The 19,207-nt window shown below is 34.7% G+C and overlaps 1 protein-coding gene across 2 annotated transcripts in view; it reads right to left on the bottom strand.

Annotated features, from left to right (window-relative positions):
• LOC107446773 (alpha-tocopherol transfer protein-like) overlaps positions 1-19,207 on the bottom strand; it is a gene marked incomplete at its 5' end in the record, with an annotated part of 42,583 nt that overhangs the window by 19,709 nt on the left and 3,667 nt on the right. The window contains 1 exon segment of one of the 2 annotated variants that reach the window (XM_043056030.2): positions 14,463-14,894. Coding sequence (XP_042911964.2) covers positions 14,691-14,894 — 204 coding nt within the window. 2 annotated transcript variants of the gene reach the window in all.

The raw sequence follows: 19,207 nt of genomic DNA, 5'->3' as shown, positions 1-19,207 counted from the left end.
AGCTCTACTTCATCAAAAAGATAATTATTAATAAAAACTGACCAGGTCTGATCATGTAAATAACATTAAAAATAAAGTATATGCAGCAACCAACAAACTTCAAACACTCTTTCATAACCGACACCTTAGTTTAAAACTGAAAAAACTCCTGTATACCTCGATGATACGTCCTATCATGAAGTACGCCTCATCTGCCTAGTGTAACGCCTCCGAAAAAGATCTCAAAAAACTTATCATACTCCAAAACAACATCTTGAGAAAACTCACTGGAGCCAGATGGTTTATCCGCAACAACGCCATTCATAGAGATCTTAACATTGACCGCTTTGACCATCATTTCAACAAATTAAATGGAAACTTCTTCATTAAAGCCGCCACCTGCGATACCGCAAATTTTACTGATATTTTCGACTGCATAAATCTCAAAGAGGATGCAAAAATTCGACCCATTGCACACTTCTGATATCATACTAACATTTAACAACACAAACACTCACTGAGTTATTCACACGCAGATTCAGCTTATCCCTGTGAAAGAGCAACCCCTCGGGGTAAGCTAATCCATTTACTTACACATATACACACATCCTTATAATCCTTTAACTCGCCCCCGTTTTGTATGTATTTCCAAACTGTAAATACTGTAAATATTTATTAGTGTTTATTTTCCCATTGTACTTTAATTTTACCTTTTTCATGTACATTTTTATTACTTGTAATTTTGTTATTGCCTAATAATGGCAAAGTGCCATTTTTTTTTCTCAAGAACTCCATTTGCTCCCCAAACTTTAATTTTGTCATGTACGTTTCTTAGTTTAACTTCAGGATGAATGGGAAAAGGGCCTCAGACCAACACCTCCTAGAAGTAGAAAGGCCTCAGCACGGATCAATTTAGTAGTCCGATGAGATGAATTTAACTGCGCAGTAGACGAAAAATAAGAAAGATGTCATTACGTTAAGGGTACTAAGCTGCGCAATGGTTGAAAATACAAAATATGTCACTACGTTTGGACTACTAAGGGATATTTATGGTAACCCGTGCTGTGGCCTGTTCTTTCTAGGAGGTGTTGCTCAGACGCCCAGTTCCACTACAACGAACGATTTATCAAAAAGATCACTAACGTTAAATTAGATTTTCGCTTAAATAAATCATCAAATTAAAAGTAGGCGTTAATTTAGTTATCTATTCAGAAGTTGGCCTTCATATTTTGCATTGGTAATTCTACTCAAACTCCTGCTGTTTTTGTCGTGTTTATGCTAGTGCAAAGATTAGAGTCCTCCAAAAGTCTTGATAACAAGATTTGCAAGTTCTGGAGCCCGATGGCCATGGAGAATTTCGATGGGGGGAGGGGGTGCTTCAAGTTGAAAGAGGGAGCCGATAATGGCCTGGCAGTCAAAAACATGGTCTGGAGTTAGTTGCAAATGAGGACAGTACTTGCAGATGGGATAGAATTATATATGAGTGCGTGAGATCTTCATGCCCTTGAAATGTCTAGTACGTAGCCTAGCTATTGCAGAGGAGAGGTTTCTTGGGAAATTTAAATCGGGGATTGTTGCCTTGCTAAAATGCTGGTTGATGTTGTTGCTGTTAGTTTACGTCGCACTAGAGCTGCACAATGGGCTATTGGCGACGGTCTGGGAAACATCCCGGAGTATGATCCGAAGACATGCCATCACAATTTTGATCCTCTGCAAAGGGGATGGCACCCCCGCTTCGGTAGCCCGACAACCTGCGCGCGAAGTCGAGCACTTTACGGTAGCACAGTTTAACGAGGACCAATACTGCATATCCTCGGTCCCTACGCAAACTGATCCAAGTGGTTACCCAACCGCACACGCTTGACTTCGGGGATCTGCTGGGAACCGTGTCTTAACGATCAGTCCACTGTGGGACAAATGCTGGTTGTATATTCTTCGTCTGGCGACAGCATTCGCATCTGCACAGGTGACAGCTCGAGGTTGATCATCGTCGCGTGCTTCCTTTGCAAGGGCATCTGCGCATTCGTTCCCCTCGATTCCAACATGAGCTGGGATCCACTGGAGAGTGCAACGGATATTTAGTAAATGAAGAAGGGTATTAATTTCTGGCGTTATTGATGTATTACGGTTATGTATGGCTTCGAGTGCTGATTTTGAGTCTGAGAAAATCACAATTTCTTTTATTGAGTCTTTTAGAGAATGGGAGCGACAATAGGCAAGAGCCTCTTTAATAACGATTAATTCGGTGGTGAAGTTCGAAGCAATTTGGCCAGTGGGTATTTTGAGTTTGACGTCATTTCCTGAGGGGTAAGTGATGGAGATGTCAGCACCACCTCTGTTACAGTCAATATCAGAGGAACCATCTGTGTAGACTATTACGCTGTTTGCCCTGGAAAGAGAACGAACAGTGTCTTCACCTTTTTGTAGTAATACTCGGGTTGGTTCCTTCTTTGAGCATGGTTCAAGTAGGTTAATATTGATTTTAGTATACATACTCAAACTCCTATCAGATGAATGTGAAAAAGTCCGTAAATGGCTGATATACAGATTTCAATAATGCATAAGCTTTATCCAAAACCATTAGTGCCCTAGTCCTGTCACCTAAGGGCATCACCACAAATGAAAGGGTTAATTGTCGGCTTCGCGGACAGGCACTCTCAATACTACTTCAATCCAAGTATATCCAAAACAAAAAGTTCACTAATGTGAAATTAGATTTTCGTTTAAATAAATCATCAAATTAAATGTAGGAGTTAATTTTCCTACCATATCAAGTTTCAAAAATCTGAGTCCATAAAAAGTGGACAAGAAAATAAAAAAAAATGTCATAATTCAAGAAAATGTTAGTTGTTAAACATCAGACATTCAAAGTGCAAAAGAAAATTAACTTTAAAAATAAATAATTGTTTCGATTTCATGAAGTTTTAATCTATTTTTGATCTATTAACCCTTTCTAAAGCCGTGGTAAGTAGACTTACCACCAACTTTTAAAGTCTATGGTGAACTTTTTTACTACTTTAAATTTTGGTTTCCATTTGTTAATAACTTCAGCTTTCTTGAAGTGCGTTGGAATGAAAGTGGTAGCCATTTGTTAGTTTAAGAAAACGTATAAAAAATATAAAATGCTTGATTCTTTTTGAAGATTGTAGAATTTATGAAATTTATTTTATAAATAACGAAAAATAAAAGTCAATAAGTTCCTAATAGGTCGTGTTAAATATGGATCACCAAAAATTTAATGGACCACCCAAAAAATGGCATCTTTTTTAAAACTGAATTGTTTTTTTTCTTCTTATATCAATTGCTATTCTTATAATTATTTCAATTCCAAAATTACTTTAATTAACTTTATTAGAAATAAATGGCCCATTTAAGGGTTAATCTATTTTGAAGTTTTAATCTATTATCATGTAAAATTGTACCAATATATTTTTTAAAATAAAAATTATGAAAATATAATAATTTTTCAACTTTTATAGTCAATTTTTGAGAAGATAATCCTCAACAGACTNATTATTTAACCCTTTCTAAAGCCGTGGTAAGTATACTTACCACCAACTTTTAAAGTCTATGGTGAACTTTTTTACCACTTTAAATTTAGGTTTCCATTTGTTAATAACTTCATCTTTCTTGAAGTGCGTTGGAATGAAAGAGGTAACCATTTGTTAGTTTTAAAAAACGTATAAAAGTTATAAAATGCGTGATTCTTTTTGAAGATTGTAGAATTTATGAAATTTATTTTATAAATAACGAAAAATAAAAGTCAATAAGTTCCTAATAGGTCGGGTTAAATATGGATCACCAAAAATTTAATGGACCACCAAAAAAATGGCATCTTTTTTAAAACAGAATTGTTTTTTTTTCTTATATCAATAGCTATTCTTATAATTATTTCAATTCCAAAAATACTTTAATTAACTTTATTAGAAATAAATGGCCCATTAAAGGGTTAATCTATTTTGAAGTTTTAATCTATTATCATGTAAAATTTTACCAATATATTTTTTAAAATAAAAATTATCAAAATATAATAATTTTTCAACTTCAGTAATTTTTTTTAAGTTCTTCAGTCCGAGGCGCTCAGGGCGTTCTACTTCTATGGGAAGTTTGTTGCCCTGGGTATGAAATCACAAAACGAGTGAATGTACGGAACGGATAAAAGATTAGAGAACGATTTCATAGTTTTTAAAACTTTCCGCGGGCACTGGATTAATGAAGTTTAATCAGCGATGGAGGGAAATAATACAAATGATTTATTCATTTGACACATTGGTTAGGCTTTTACGGTTTCATTAATCTGTACAAAAATGTTTTAGAAAGCAAATTAATAGATATAAAATTTGTAAAAGGGGGAATAATTGGTCCTGTCTGCGTTTATGGAGCTCTGGAACTGGTTATTAATGATCACCCACTTTTTATTTTTGAACATCTTTTTCAAAATTCATCCCCTCCCCCTTTGACACACTTCAAGCGATATTACATAGACATACACGATTCAGAAATGCTATATTTTATTTCATTTTTTTTATATCCGTCGTTGAACAGCAGACCCAATTTTTGGGTTTACGACTATTAATGTTCAACTCCGTAACCTTGTAATTTTGAACCAATCCAGAAGACAAGGAAACTCCTGGATCTGTACCCCAGAGGTATTGATTTGTTATGGGAAAAAGGAGGACTTTGCAACTCGACAGATTTAACGTGCATCAGTTACCATTTACTACACGGGAAGTCTTCGGCCGGCGGGGATCGAACTCTTGGACATGGACCCAGCACCCTACCGAACAGGCTATCCCGGCCTTCAGAAATGCTATAGATCAGTGGTTCCCAACCTGAGGGCGATAGAGCTTCTCAAGGGGGCGATAATCCTTAGGGGGCGACGAGTATTCAAAAGATAAAAATTGCTAATAATATTAATAATAAAAGCTATTTGAGATTGAAATTGAAAATATATATGAAACTTACGGTTCTGGTGTAGACAAAGTATTATGATAGTTGAGAATTTAAAAAAATTCAAGTGCAGGATCGTTTTCGTCATACGATTTGGTATCGTAGGCGAAATTCCTATAAGTCACTCTGTTCCTCTGAGCTATAATACTGATTCCAGGCATATTGATGAGATGGCCGCTGACGTTGAATCAAAACTCATCAAATTTCTGAAAGAAGGTAAATTTGCGTTGCAGATTGATGAATCAACTGTGATAGATTACAAAGCTGTTTTAGCTTACGTGAGATTCATAAATGAGAGTAAGGAGATTAACGAGGAAATGTTTACAAGAACTTTGAACACAGATACAAAAGGATCGTCGATTTTTATATTGGTCAAAGATTATTTTGAGGTAAAAGAAATTCTCGTCACAAATGTAAGTGCTTGTGCAACAGATGGTGCTCCAATCATGTCTGGTTGTCATACTGGGTTTCATGGTCACCTTAAAAAAGAAGTACCGGAAGTTATCTCACCATTCATTATGTCATTCATCGTCAACTTTTGGCTGCGAAAAATTGGTTATTTCTGGCATCAATAAAATAAAAGCTAATTCTCCTAATAACCGTTTGCTCCGAGAACTTTGCCATGAAAATGATGAAGTTTTCGAATTTCTGCTCCTACATACAGCTGTGAGATGGCTTTCAAAAGGAAACTGAGCCGTTTCTTCGAATTGCTGGATTCGGTTACTGAGTTTCTCGCCACCACTGATCTTGTTTTAAGTGAGAGTTTGAAGCAACGCAAGTTGGAAACTGCTTACCTCACCCATAGTCTTGAAAAAATGAAGGAAATCAACGTAAAACTTCAAGGAAATAAAATGAACATTATCAAGGCTAAGGGAATCATATCTTCATTCATCGTCAAGTTTGATATCTAGAAGTCAAACATTGGTTGCAAAGAGCTTAATGCAACTTCCAACTCTTAAAAAGTGTTCAATGGCAGATATCGAGATTCTCGAAAATAAAATCTTAATTTTTACTGATCACCTTGATCAGTTATGGAATCAAGATTTAAAGATTTAATGAAATTGGAAATTCCGGATTGGATTTTCGATCCTTTCTCTTTTGAAGTTGTGGATAAGCTCACTTCCTCTTTGTAGACTGAGATTTTAGATTTGAAGTATGACTGTGAGGCTAAAGTCGTCTTTAAAAAATACGCTTACAAGTTAGCTTGGGTAAAGCTTATGGACACTTATCCACAATTGTGGAAACAAACTGAGCCACTTCTTATCTCGTTCCCGTCAACATATTTAGCGGAGACAGGATTTAGTTCTGTCTTCCAGCTGCTCACAATGCAAAGAGCAAGGTTGGACATTTGCTTCAAAGGAGACCCCCGTTTAAATCTGAGGAGCATAAAACCTGACATTCAAGCTTTAACTTGAAATACACCAAGCACAGGGCAGTCATTGAAGTGGTAAAAATGTACTTTCTCAATCTTCATTTTTTTTCTCAAATTTTAGTTTTTCTTGATTACATTAAAATATGAATTTAAAAAAATGTACTTTTGTTTTGATTATTCCGTTTTAAATATCATTTCTTCTTGAAAAAAAAACGATGCACAATTTTTTTTTAATTAATAAAAATGACAGGATAAATGTGCCTCCTTATTTGCATTACAATTTAAATTAAAATCAAATAACATTGCATATATTCAGTGTTTGGTTGCTCACAAGCAACAATGAATGGTTTTTTGAGCAAAAAGTGAAAGGGGCGATATGTGTCAGCCAGCATTGGTCCACAAAAGGTTGGGAACCACTGCTATAGATCATACACTGGTTATCATAAAGTTCACCAGTTTATGATAAACTAAGGAAAAATGACCAGGGCTCGAAAAAACTCAGAAATTTTACCCGTCCCCGAGGACGGCTTGTCCAGCAATGTACCCGCCCTCCTTTGAAACTAACCCGTCGCTTCTAAATAAATAAAAATATAATTTTCTCTTATTTATTACTAACATTTATATAAATTACACTATGAATTAGCAGTTACTAGGATTACATTATACAATAATAAAAGAAATACTAGGTTACTAATAGTAAAACCTAGTATCTCTTTTTTGAAATAATTTATTTCTTTAATGAAATAATTTAAATAACAAAGGTCAAGTTATCTGTCCATTTATCCGATGGTACTGCGTTTTTTAAATGAATCAAATATGACGTTTGCCAGTTCTACAATCAATCAAGTCAATGATGTACAGAGGTTTCTGCACAGAAATCTGAAAGAGGTTTTCCATTTAGGTAGATGTTCATAATTGCGATTAAAGCTTCTTTTTTAAGACAAGGCCATTAAGTAATGTGTTTTTTTAAGTTCATTGCTGAAAAGCCCCTTTCAACCGCTGCAGTACTCCCAGACAGAGAAAACATCAATTCCACCATGCGTAGTATGTTGCTGTATTTCGAGATTAGAGGGTCATTTTAGTAGTGAGGTGCTAGACTCATGTAAGATAACAAAAATCGAAAATGTATCACGAACATTAGCGAGAAAAATCGCCGTCCGCGCGGACGTTGGATTCGAGAAATTTATTGTTCGCGGGGAATTTTTGACCGCCGAGGACGGGCGGTTTTTCGAGCCCTGAAAATGACCATAAATCAAAAAGTTACGCAATGAAATTGATTCACGTTGTACTGCAATAAGAAAAAAAATATTAACAAGATAATTATGGTGTAACAGAAAATAACATTTGCATAAAATGAACAAATAAGACGTCACAACTTGAAATAGAAATAGTATCTTTAATATGGAGTAAGATCACCTCTAGCATCAAGTCAGCTATGCTTTCATTTCTGCGGTCTGTTATAAGTGCGAACCATTTTCTGCGAAGCAGTTGCAAAAGTAAAAAGGATCTGAAGAGGATTGAGAACAGCTACACGTCTTCCTAAAGCATCTAAAAATGTTCGATTAGATTCAAGTCAGGTGATGGAGCTGGTCATCCATGCGCTGAATTGTTTTTTGCTGCAGATAATCATTCACGATGCGAATCCTGTGCAGCATTGCGTTATCATCCTGTATCGTTCACTAGCACGAAATTATCATCGATGGCACCACCAAAAATACATACTCCACACATAGACAATGCCTCTTTGGTGTTGTTGCTGTTGACGTATGCCTGTTTAGGCAGAGTTGGGTGTGATTGTTCTTGTTTTCCAGTGGCGCCATCTATGGTCAAGAATTCGACTTCTGCCACACCATACGTCGCATCCGCCTATAGAGCGGACCCATTCATACATCCATCCACGGATCGTAATTTTGACCTGAATCAGAGAACGATCGATCTCCAATCCAGTACCTCCAGAGGTCTTGATTTGTTGTGAACATGGAGGACATTTTGCGACTCGACAGATTTAACGTACATCAGTCACTTTACTACACGGGGAGTATTCGGAAAGCGGGAATCGAACCCACGAACATGGGCCCAGCGCCCTACCGATCAGGCTATCCCGGACCATGCCTCTTTGGTATGCATCTCGATGTACGATGGATGACTTCGGGTCTCAAGCCCTCTCCAAATCAAACAACGCCTACAATCGTTTTGAATGCTAAGTCTGGAATATTTTTTGAAGAAAACAATTCTTAATTGGTCAACTGTCCAGTAGACACATTGTTACACCCACCTTAAGCTTTCCTTTTTATGGATAGTCGACTGTGTAAAGCCAACACCTCCTAGAAGTAGAAAGGCCTCAGCACGGATCAATTTAGTAGTCCGATGTGACGAAGTTAACTGCGCAGTAGACGAAAAATAAGAAAGATGTCATTACGTTAGGGGTACTAAGATGCGCAGTTGTTGAAAATACGAAATATGTCATTACGTTTGGACTACTAAGGGATATTTATGGTAACCCGTGCTGAAGCCTGTTCTTTCTAGGCGGTATTGGTAAAGCTAAGCACAGATGGCGTTAGCGGTAAAACGTCATCGTAAGACTTTCGGTTAACTACTTCCTATTGATTTTTTCGCCAAAAAACTTAAAAAAGCGCGCCATCCAATATTAATATACTGATAGTGTTTTCAATTTAACGCATTCTTTCAATTTAAAATCCAACGAAACAAACAACTAATGAATTCGGAAGACTACATACTATGATGCAACCCAAAAACTATCAAACGGTAATATTTCACACAAATATCGCCAACTAAAAGATAACACTCAAAACATAGCAAACCCAACACGCTATTTAAGTTTTGATATTAATTTTGTCCAGGGTGCGTAGCCAAATCTTTGAATCAAAAATAAGCACTTTTTAAAAACTTTTCAAGCACTCAAAAAATTCATATTCAATCAATGATATTATTGAAAAACAAAAACTTTTTATAAACAGTTTTAGTATTAAAAAAACCAAAAAGAAACGGGCGTAAATCGAAACAATCAGTACTTTCCCACATCACCGAGTGAATTCAACTTGACCCTGAACTCAGAACAAAAGTACAATTACCCCCTACGTCAAAAAAAGTGTTAGAAGTAAAATAAAATAAACAAGAATAAAATTAAAATAAATTAAAAAGAAAAACATTGCATAAGGATCTGATATTCTCTATCCGAATTGGAGCACTCGGGTTTCGGTTTCAAGTGCGCGCGCATGCGCAAGTCATAACGTGGGTACGACATGAAGTCCGCGTGAATGATTACGTAGCAAAGTCCCCATTTTTCGTGAAATCCATGGGATCCACCAGATATCACTGAAGGGAAAGAAAAAAATTATTCGGAAAAAAAGCACTTCTTAAAAACGCTAGCTGAAAAAAGCGCCTTTAAAAGCTTTTAAAAACGAAATCCCCCCAAAAGCACCTTTAAGTACTTTTTACAAACGCTACGCACCCTGTTGTCCTATTTAATGCTCTTAGGCTTAGGCTGAGATGTAGTACGAAGTTCCTGCCCGCAGGGCGGGCACTCCACTTCTTCGTCTGTGTTGATGCCCGTGGGCGACTAGAGTACTGTGTTTAGCAATAAAAAACAAGAGAAATAACAGAAGCACTGGTTGACGTAAGTTTAAACTTGTTGTCGTGCTTATAAAAGGACAAGTTAGGTATAAATCTAGGGGAGGATACTCTCGAGTCGGCGATCACATGAAGGTCACTTCACCTCTCTGGGAGTATCCATAGTTGGTTGAAGGGAGGGGAAATATTATTTATAGAGCCTTGAAAGAACACAGTCTAACGATAGGAATGACGTTATTGGGTTATAAAGTCTCATATCTGGTATTAATTCTTTATTCAGTAGTTTATTGAAGCCTGCTGGATCAGGATTTTTCGCTTTACTGAAGAATGAGATATTTAGCTTACTGATAGAGTCATTGATAGTGCTGATGTTGAGGTCGTTTTTGATGGCGCTGTTCGGGAGGTAATATGGGGCTCCAGTAATTCGCCTTAGAAATTTATTTTGAGCAACTTCAAGTTTCTTTTTTTGGGTTTGTTTAATGCATCCCCAGGCGGAGCATGCGTAGGTTAAGATTGGTCTTATACACATTGTGTATAGTGTTTTCTTAAGGTTTAAGGAAAGTGGTGAGCAGGAGTTTATTAAAAGCCGGAGGCAGCTGTAAGCGACATGAGCCTTGTTGATAACTTTTTTGATTTGAAGATTCCAGGTTAGGTTACTATTAATAGTAAGCCCTAGGTAATCAGCTTGATTAACAATTGTGACGATTTTGCTGAAGAGAATGACATTTTTATTTAAGATTTTCTTCCTTCTTATAGTTTTGATTTTTTGGCGTTTATTGGTATTTTGTTATCTGCACGCCAGGTTTCTATCTCTGGCATAAGGCTGTTCATATTTTTTATAGCCTGATTAGGATTCATGGATCTGATAGCTATAGCTGTATCATCCGCGTAACATGCTATAATTTGGTTTATATTGTTGCTGCATGAGGGGAATTTAGGGCTTACATGTTGTGTTAATAAGATAAAAAACATTGTTATAATTTTTAGCTGGTAGTTTAAAGTAGATTTTTAAGTTAATTTCTGTATACTCTGTTAGGAGCACTTGTCTTTTGATTCCATTCTGCGTGTAATATCCGTATCTATATCGCTTTCTTCGAAACTGGTTAGTAAGTTCAAAAACGGTAAGTTAACACGTTGAATGTCATGGGGGTCACCTGTAACCGGCACTGAGTTTGTTCGTAACGCCACGGTAGTCACCGGTGACTGGCGAAGCCAAGATTATTAGAAACACATAATTCGAGTAAATTTGTAATTTTTTTTTTTAGTATTATTATCGTTACTAAAATGGTTTGAAGAAATTAATGCAATATAAAACACACAAAAATAGNAATATAAAAATTTGATTTTTATTCATTTGGCGTGAAAATGCGAAGTTAGCCCCCGAATTTAATTTTCAGGATTATGTCCAAAATAAGGGTGGTCAAAAAAATTTAAAGGGTGGTCATTTGTGGTCAAAAAATGGTCAAACGAATGCAGTTTGAATTTTTTATTTTCCTCATTTTCGGGGGCTATCTTCGCATAGCTTATGCGGTCTGTTATAAGTGCGAAACATTTTCTGCAAAACAGTTCCAGGTGTAACAAGGGTCTGAGGAGGATTGAGAACAGCTACACGTCTTCCTAAAGCATCTAAAAATGTTCGATTGGATTCAAGTCTGGTGATGGAGCTGGCCACTCCATGCGCTGAATTGTTTTTTACTGCAGATAATCATACACGATGCGAATCCTGTGCAGTGTTGCGTTATCATCCTGTATCGTTCACTAGCACGAAATTATCATCGATGGCTCCACCAAAAATACATACTCCACACATAGACAATGCCTCTTTGGTGTTGTTGTTGTGGACGTATGCCTGTTTAGGCAGAGGGGGTTCGATTGTTCTTGTTTTCCAGTGGCGCCATCTATGGCCAAGAATTTGACTTCTGCCACACCATACGTCGCATCCGTCTATAGAGCGGACCCATTCATACATCCATCCACAGATCGTAATTTTGACCTGAATCAGAGAACGATCAATCTCCAATCCAGTACCCCCAGAGGTCTTGATTTGTTGTGAACATGGAGGACTTTTGCGACTCGACAGATTTAACGTACAACAGTCACTTTACTACACGGGGAGTCTTCGGCCAGCGGGAATCGAACCCACGAACTCTCGGACATGGGCCCAGCGCCCTATTGACCAGGCTATCCCGGACCATGCCTCTTTGGTATGCATCTCTTTATCATACATGCGATGGGTGATTTCGGGTTTCAGGCCCTCTCCAAATCAAACTACGCCTACAATCACTCTGAATGTTAAATCTGGAATATTTTTTAAAGAAAACAACCCTTAGTTGGTCAGCAGTCCAGTAGACATCTTGTTGCGCTCTCCTTAAGAGTTCCTTTTTATGGATAGTTGACTGTGTAAAGCTAAGCACAGATGGCGTTAGCGGTAAAACGTCATTGTAAGACTTTCGGTTTACTACTTCCGATTGATTTTTACGCCAAAAAACTTAAAAAAGCGTGCCATCCAATATTAATATTCTAATAGTGTTTTCAATTTAATGCATTCTTTCAATTTAAATTCCAACGAAAGAAACAACAAATGAAATTGGAAGACTTCGCAAGCTTGCTATGATGCAACGCAAAAAGTATCAAACGCTGATATTTCAGACGAATATCGCCAACTAAAAGATAACACCTTTTTTAATGTTTTGATATTAATTTTGCCCTATCAAATGCTCACATCTTGTCTTAATAAGATAAAAAAAACATTATAATTTTTAGCTGGTAGTTTAAAGTAGATTTTTAAATTAATTTCTGTATACTCTGTTAGGAGCACTTGTCTTTTGATTCCATTCTGCGTGTAATATTCGTATCTATATCGATTTCTTCGAAACTGGTTAGTAAGTTCAAAAACAGTAAGTTAACATTCTTGGTTTAATAAATTCAATTTAGTGGATTTTTATCCACCACTATTTGTAAACAATTCGTAGGCTTATAAAATTCACCACTTTTTTTTATATATAAATATCATGCTGAATTTTAAAAACTTGCAAAATTTGTCAATATTTTCAAATTTAGTTTGTACTTATTTACCGTTCTGGTTAGACCAGCAAACCATGTAAAGTTACCGTGGCATTCAACGTGTTAATAACAGTTTTTTAAAACTGTGACGAGAGAAGTCATAAAATTTAGGCTCGTATTTATTTTGTAACAAATTCTAAAAAATATAAGTAGTTAAAACTATGACTATCTATGAACAGTCCGGTGGGATGGCATGAAAATATTCTCTCTTTATAACTACTTGAACTGAAAAGCATTTTTAGCACTCTGATTTGATTTCTTGGTATTGTCTTCGGTTTACGTCGCTTTGTATCTCCTCCCTAGCATTGTTTCTGTATAATTTGTTCTCCAAAATGTTAATTTATCATAAATCAGATCTTAAAATTTTAATGATTTCATTTTCCATCTCAAAAATTGAATTATAAATTATTTGAATATTTGTTTCGCAGCGGGGGAAAAATTACTTTGCACTAAAATTCTTAACTTAAAAATAACTTAAGTTTCCATATGACTAGAAAATATTTTTTACAAAACGGAGCAAGTTGGTCTCTCTGACTCGGAGCGTGATTAGATACCGCAACACTTTACGGAATGAAAATCATGCAAATAGTTCAAAAGCTGTGTTATAGTTATAATGTTTATTTATAGTGTGTTATAGTGTTTAGTTGTGCAAATAATTTAAATACCAAAGAGTTTTTTTTTTTACCAGTTATTGTATTCAGCAAAAAATCACTTAGATACCTTAATATAAAAAATCTTGTAATAAAGTTCTGTATAAAAATATCAATGCGTAAACAGTTGCAGATTGTATTTTTGATATTTTTATAAATAATTAAATAATGTTGTGGCGAAATCTACTAATTTTTAATAAGTTTCTGATAAAATAAAATAACAAAATAATTATTGAAAAAGTACATAATTTAGGTTTTCATTCTCCTTTAAATTAAACAGGGCTCACACACACCTGGAAAGAATAATAATTAAAAAGTAGTAGTAATGTTAGGTTGTTAAAATTATTTTTTTTTTCATTTTTCAGAACCAGAATGTCTTAATAAATCTAAATTAATGTATCTGGATCCGAATTTTCATGATTTGAATTAAATTTTAAAGCGAGATCTAATTCTAAGGAACTTTTGTCTTTTTTAACACATGCCAAAGCTTAATAAATAGTGTGTGCTACTTTTTAAGCTCTGGCATGTGTGGACTAATCTTTGTTAAAGTGCAAGCAATAAACTCCGACTACGGAATTTCTAAAGTTTCAGAAAATATTTTCCCTATTTTTAGCAAAAGTTATGTATTAATAATTTTAAAATTTAGAATAAAGAGAAATTTGTCCAGCAATACTTTTAAATGTTTAAAACTTGCTGATTAACGGGTGGAATAGGCTGATGGTCTTGTTTTAAGTCGTGATAATTGTTGTATATACTTTAGTTCACTACTACTGAAGAAATATTTTGCAAGGTGCTCAAATATTGTAGGGTATGGTGTATGCTAAAAAAAAGAAATTATTTCATACAATAACCCTAACTTGCTATTACTTTTCTTTATTGTGGCTTATTTCTATCGCAAATAAGGGTCTCATATATTACTGAATATAGTAGGAGCTACATTTTTCATCAAAATAAATCATTGCCTCTGATAAAGTGTAGCTAAAGTGGTAAGTGATTAGCTGTTACAGCACTGTTTAAAGTCTTATAGTTTTTTTTATTATAAATAAAATGTTAAATTTTTCAGGTTTTCTTTTTGAAAACAGACTTTATGTTTCCCTCTTCTTTGAAAAAACATTTCCTTCATCGTAGATGCATTGATTTAACTTTTCGACGAAAGATTCTTTACTTTGAATATATGTCCTAAATTCTGAGAATTCTTTTTCACCTAAGTGACCTCCTAGCTCTTTGGGCAGAATTTCTGGAGAAAAGAATTTGTGCAAGCTTGATAAATTGTTGCCATGGAAGTGGAACTAGAAATAAAGGAATTTAATAAATAGCATATAAAATAGTCAATAGACGCCACCATGCAATAAAGTAGATCTTCTATTTCGGTCTGTTTGTTTTGAAAACTTTACATACCTCGAAATTTATGAAATTACCTGTACACACAATCTGGATTGAATATATTTTTAATGCTTACCTCGAAACAAAACAAAATCCTTCAAATTCTAGGTATTTCGAATTTCGCAGATTAATCCCTTTACAATCGCATTATTTTTAAGTGAAAAGTCATAAAAGTACTTATTTTTTATTCAATAGAATTACATATAAAATGGTGCTAGTACAATATATGTATTCCTTTTTGATTTTCAGAATTTTTTATCTTGAAATTTAAAGCTCCATTTATCCATGTAATTCTGACTCCATAATATATACAATATTAAAAATATTTTATTACAAAACGCAAATCACGTGTAATAAAAGAGAGTGCAAGAAGCCCCAAGCTAAGAGTATAAAATATATATCACAAATACACATATTTAGATAGCTAGTTTAAATTAAATAAACTTTTTTCAGTTGCATTAAGAAATAGTCTGGTGCAGCAACCTAGTGTGTAAATTAGAAAATAAAGAAAATTTGGGTTACAAAAGATTGATATATTTAAATCTTTTTGGCTTATTGCTTTTGAACGCTCTAGCCCAGAAATAACACGGGTACTAGAAATAGGAGATGAAAGCTCACCCCGTGATATTTGCAAGAGAGAGAAGGTAGGTGTTAAAGAAATCATTACTCGAAAACAACTCTTTTCCAGCAGTAGAATTCCATGAGAATGACGGAAGAACGGACGGGCAAAGAGAAACGTGCTAAAGAAGTGCACCCAAAATGGCTTTCAAAAGGCTATATTCAAGAATGAATCTGAAAAGAGCTAAGGAGAACGAACAAAAGAAAGCGTATGAACATTAGAAAAGAAGAAATCACGAAAATAAATGGCTAGAAATTCATTCAAAAGAGTGAAATATCTTAAAATATGAAATAAATGTCAACGATTTCTTCAAATAATTTTTACAGGTGGTAGTTCTCTTGATAATATGTGGAACCTTGAAGCATGTAAAATTTGTTAACAAGAGCTGCGTTTCAGAAAACAAAGAACATAACAATAAACTAAACTTTACAGATTTTGTTAATTTAGGAAGGCTAAAAAACGAAAAGAAAAAATACAAAGTTAGACGTCAATAGTTTTTTTCTAAACGGCAGGCACTAAAATTATTTTCTTAGTCACAGAAGGTGTCAAAAGTGTTACTCATCTTACGTTGCCTGTTCTTAATCTAATTTTAGGATAAATGGGAAAAGGACCGTAATAGCCTCAGACGCCCAGTTCCATTACAACGAACGAACACCTTCAAATTCGGTAAAAGCCAATTGCTTAGCTCTCTGTGAAAGTGTAGAACCGAGTTAGCTGTGAATTAGGTAGTCCGCGCAGACTGTTTAAAAAAGTGAACCAGTTGTGCGCATGAACCCGAAACTTTTTATAAAAGCAATTGAGAGAAATTTATCTTATATATTTGAGAATTGAATCTGTAGTGGTTGATAAGTGAATCTTCTTTAANTAAATAAAATAAATTTTTAGTCATATATTTGCTACCACTTTCTTATTTTAACTATATTCTGTATTTATTGACTCGTTCAGTAAGTGGATATCCTTCACAGTGGTCTGATCGGACTACCTATTAAAAACCGTGCGCAGACTTTCAGTTATAGGAAGCGTCACACAGCCACAGAATACATACCACAGATACGCGTTTATAGGGTGGGCCACATTCACAAACAACAGAGGACAACACACAGAGAGAAGCATCCTGCCCTGAGAGGGATTCAAACCCGCAGCCATTGGCTTGGCAGTCAGGCACGTTAACAGCTCGTTCACCTGGCCGGCTTAAACGTCAATAGTTATCAAAAGACTATTATACCACTAAAAGGTACCTTTGTATGTTTAAACAAAATGCAATGAATGTACGTATAAATTAATCAACAATCATATTGCCCTATTCTACAGCGTGCAAAAAAATGGTTTTCTGTGAATTATCTTCACGCGCTCTCGGATCTTCACGTTCCAGAACTCAATCTTGATGGTTCGTGAGAGTGACCTTAAACATTCTACTCAATTAGTGCAGATGATATTTTAAGTTACGAAATCACTCCCCCGAACGTTCTTTCTCCGGATTAACAGAGTGTTGTAAACAGCACTACTTAAAAATAAATTTAAAACAATTTATAAATAAAAAGTGGTTAAATTTTGATCACATTATTTATCTATTTTCAAGGCCAAAAAGGGATTTGTTCATAAATAAATCATGTTAAAAATTTGAATGATATATATTTAAATCACAATAATGTCGAATGCGATATTGTAGAACAAAATAAAATGGAATGAATTTGGCTAATGCTTTATATTTGTTTCCTTATAAGATGCTGATGTATTTATATAAGAAGTTGAAATTGTTGAAATTTTCCTGAATGCTTATAACTAATTTTAATAACCCTGCACTCTCATCTCTCTCTAGTCAAGTGGAGAAGTACTGGAGAAAACTGCGGTGCAAGGGTGTAGCAGCCAAACGACTGAAATTTGATAATAATAATGTTTTGAAAAATTTTACATGGCAAAACTGTTGGCAAAATTTGAAAAATCATGCTTGAAGCGTGGTGTGGATCGACCGAAATGTTGTTAATAACGACTTTTTAGCTTTAATACCAGCAATTTTGAAAGCTTGAAATTGTTGGAACCTCCGGCATTTGATGCGGAGTGCCACTAACACATTCATCGAATCTATTTCGTCATGTATTGGAAAGTCATGAAATTTAAAATCTTAAGTTGATTGAAGAGAAAATTTAGGAGATCCCCAAAGTAAAGGATAGAATATCATAGCACTGGCTATATGCAACGCCTCCTATAACTGAAAGCCTCCATACGGTTTCTTATAGGTAGTCCGATCAGACCACTATAAAGGTAAACTAGTTTACAAAAGAGCCATTTATTACAATATCTAGTAAAAATTAGAAAGTGATAGTAAATATGCGTCTAAATTTTTTTATTTATTTATGAATATAATTGGTTTGTCTCATTTACTTGTCTACCATCAAAGATTCAATTCTCAAATATATATGTTAACCTTCTCTCGAATACTTTTTAAGTCGAATTTGGTTTCATGCGCACCACTGGTTCACTTTTTAAATAGTCTGCGTAGATTTCTTATAAAAAAACGTGTGGAGGCTTTCTGATGTATGAGGTGATGGTATATGTCAAGCAAAGAACAGAGTTGCACTATAGTAAAAACACTTAAAATCGATGGAATTAAACAAGGTATAAATGAATTTAAAAAAGGTATTTCACTTCGTAAAATAAGTATTCAGAAGGTTAGGAAAATTATATCTAATAGTTAGAACAATTCGCTATAAGAATAGTAAAGTATTATTAGTGTACCTCTGTTAAAACAGTGACCCGGTCATCCGGGTACAAACCGCTGGTGTCGGGTTGCTCACTGTAGTACTCTCCAGGATTGTACAAGGCCGAAAGGATTGCCAATAATTTTGAAGTAATAATTCCATCTTTATGTAAAAAAGCTTCTGTAATTTTAGTGGTATTGAAAAGGGAAATTTTTTATTTTCCTACCCTCATTTTGGATGATACAAATTTTGCAGGTTAAAAATTACACCATTTCTAAAAGCTTCAAACATAGTTCCTACTGCTAGGCTAACCGCAATTTGGAAATAACATCCCATAAAAATGCGTTTGCTGTTTTGCACCATTTTAAAAACTGCAAATTACATCAAATGAGTATACGTATGTTCTACGATGTTCTTATTTTTAAAAAATAATAATTAATTTCAATTTATTTCTGCGTCAAATTGAACTTATTTCTAAAACTTTAAATTTACACTGAATTAAATTTTATTTTATTTTCTAAAGAGTCATAAAATCATTTTTAAAAAAACACTAGTATATTCACAAAACCGAGATAATTTCTTTTCTCACGTTGGCAATGAAAAGCTTAAACAAACTGAGCTATAAGTTAGGCAGAAATCAAAGATTAAGGCTAATACAAACAAAAAAATCGTTCTGTTCTTTTATTTTAATTACTAGCCGCCTAAGGCGGCCAGCTGTCCGCCACTCTAAAGGTTTTCTCAAATAAAGTTTTTTAAAACATAGCAGGAAATCTGAAGATTAGTGGACAATTAAAGTGTTCCTGTCCTGCAATTTTGTCTTCATATCCAGTTCTGCTGCAGATGTGTTATAGCTCTTGAGGATGTTTGAAATTATATAGCTACAACGCTTAAGAAAAAAAAA

This window comes from Parasteatoda tepidariorum, chromosome 9, assembly GCF_043381705.1.
Source record: "Parasteatoda tepidariorum isolate YZ-2023 chromosome 9, CAS_Ptep_4.0, whole genome shotgun sequence".
Taxonomy (NCBI): domain Eukaryota; kingdom Metazoa; phylum Arthropoda; class Arachnida; order Araneae; family Theridiidae; genus Parasteatoda; species Parasteatoda tepidariorum.
Note: the sequence above shows the minus strand (reverse complement) of the source record. Positions and strands in the feature narration are given on the sequence as shown.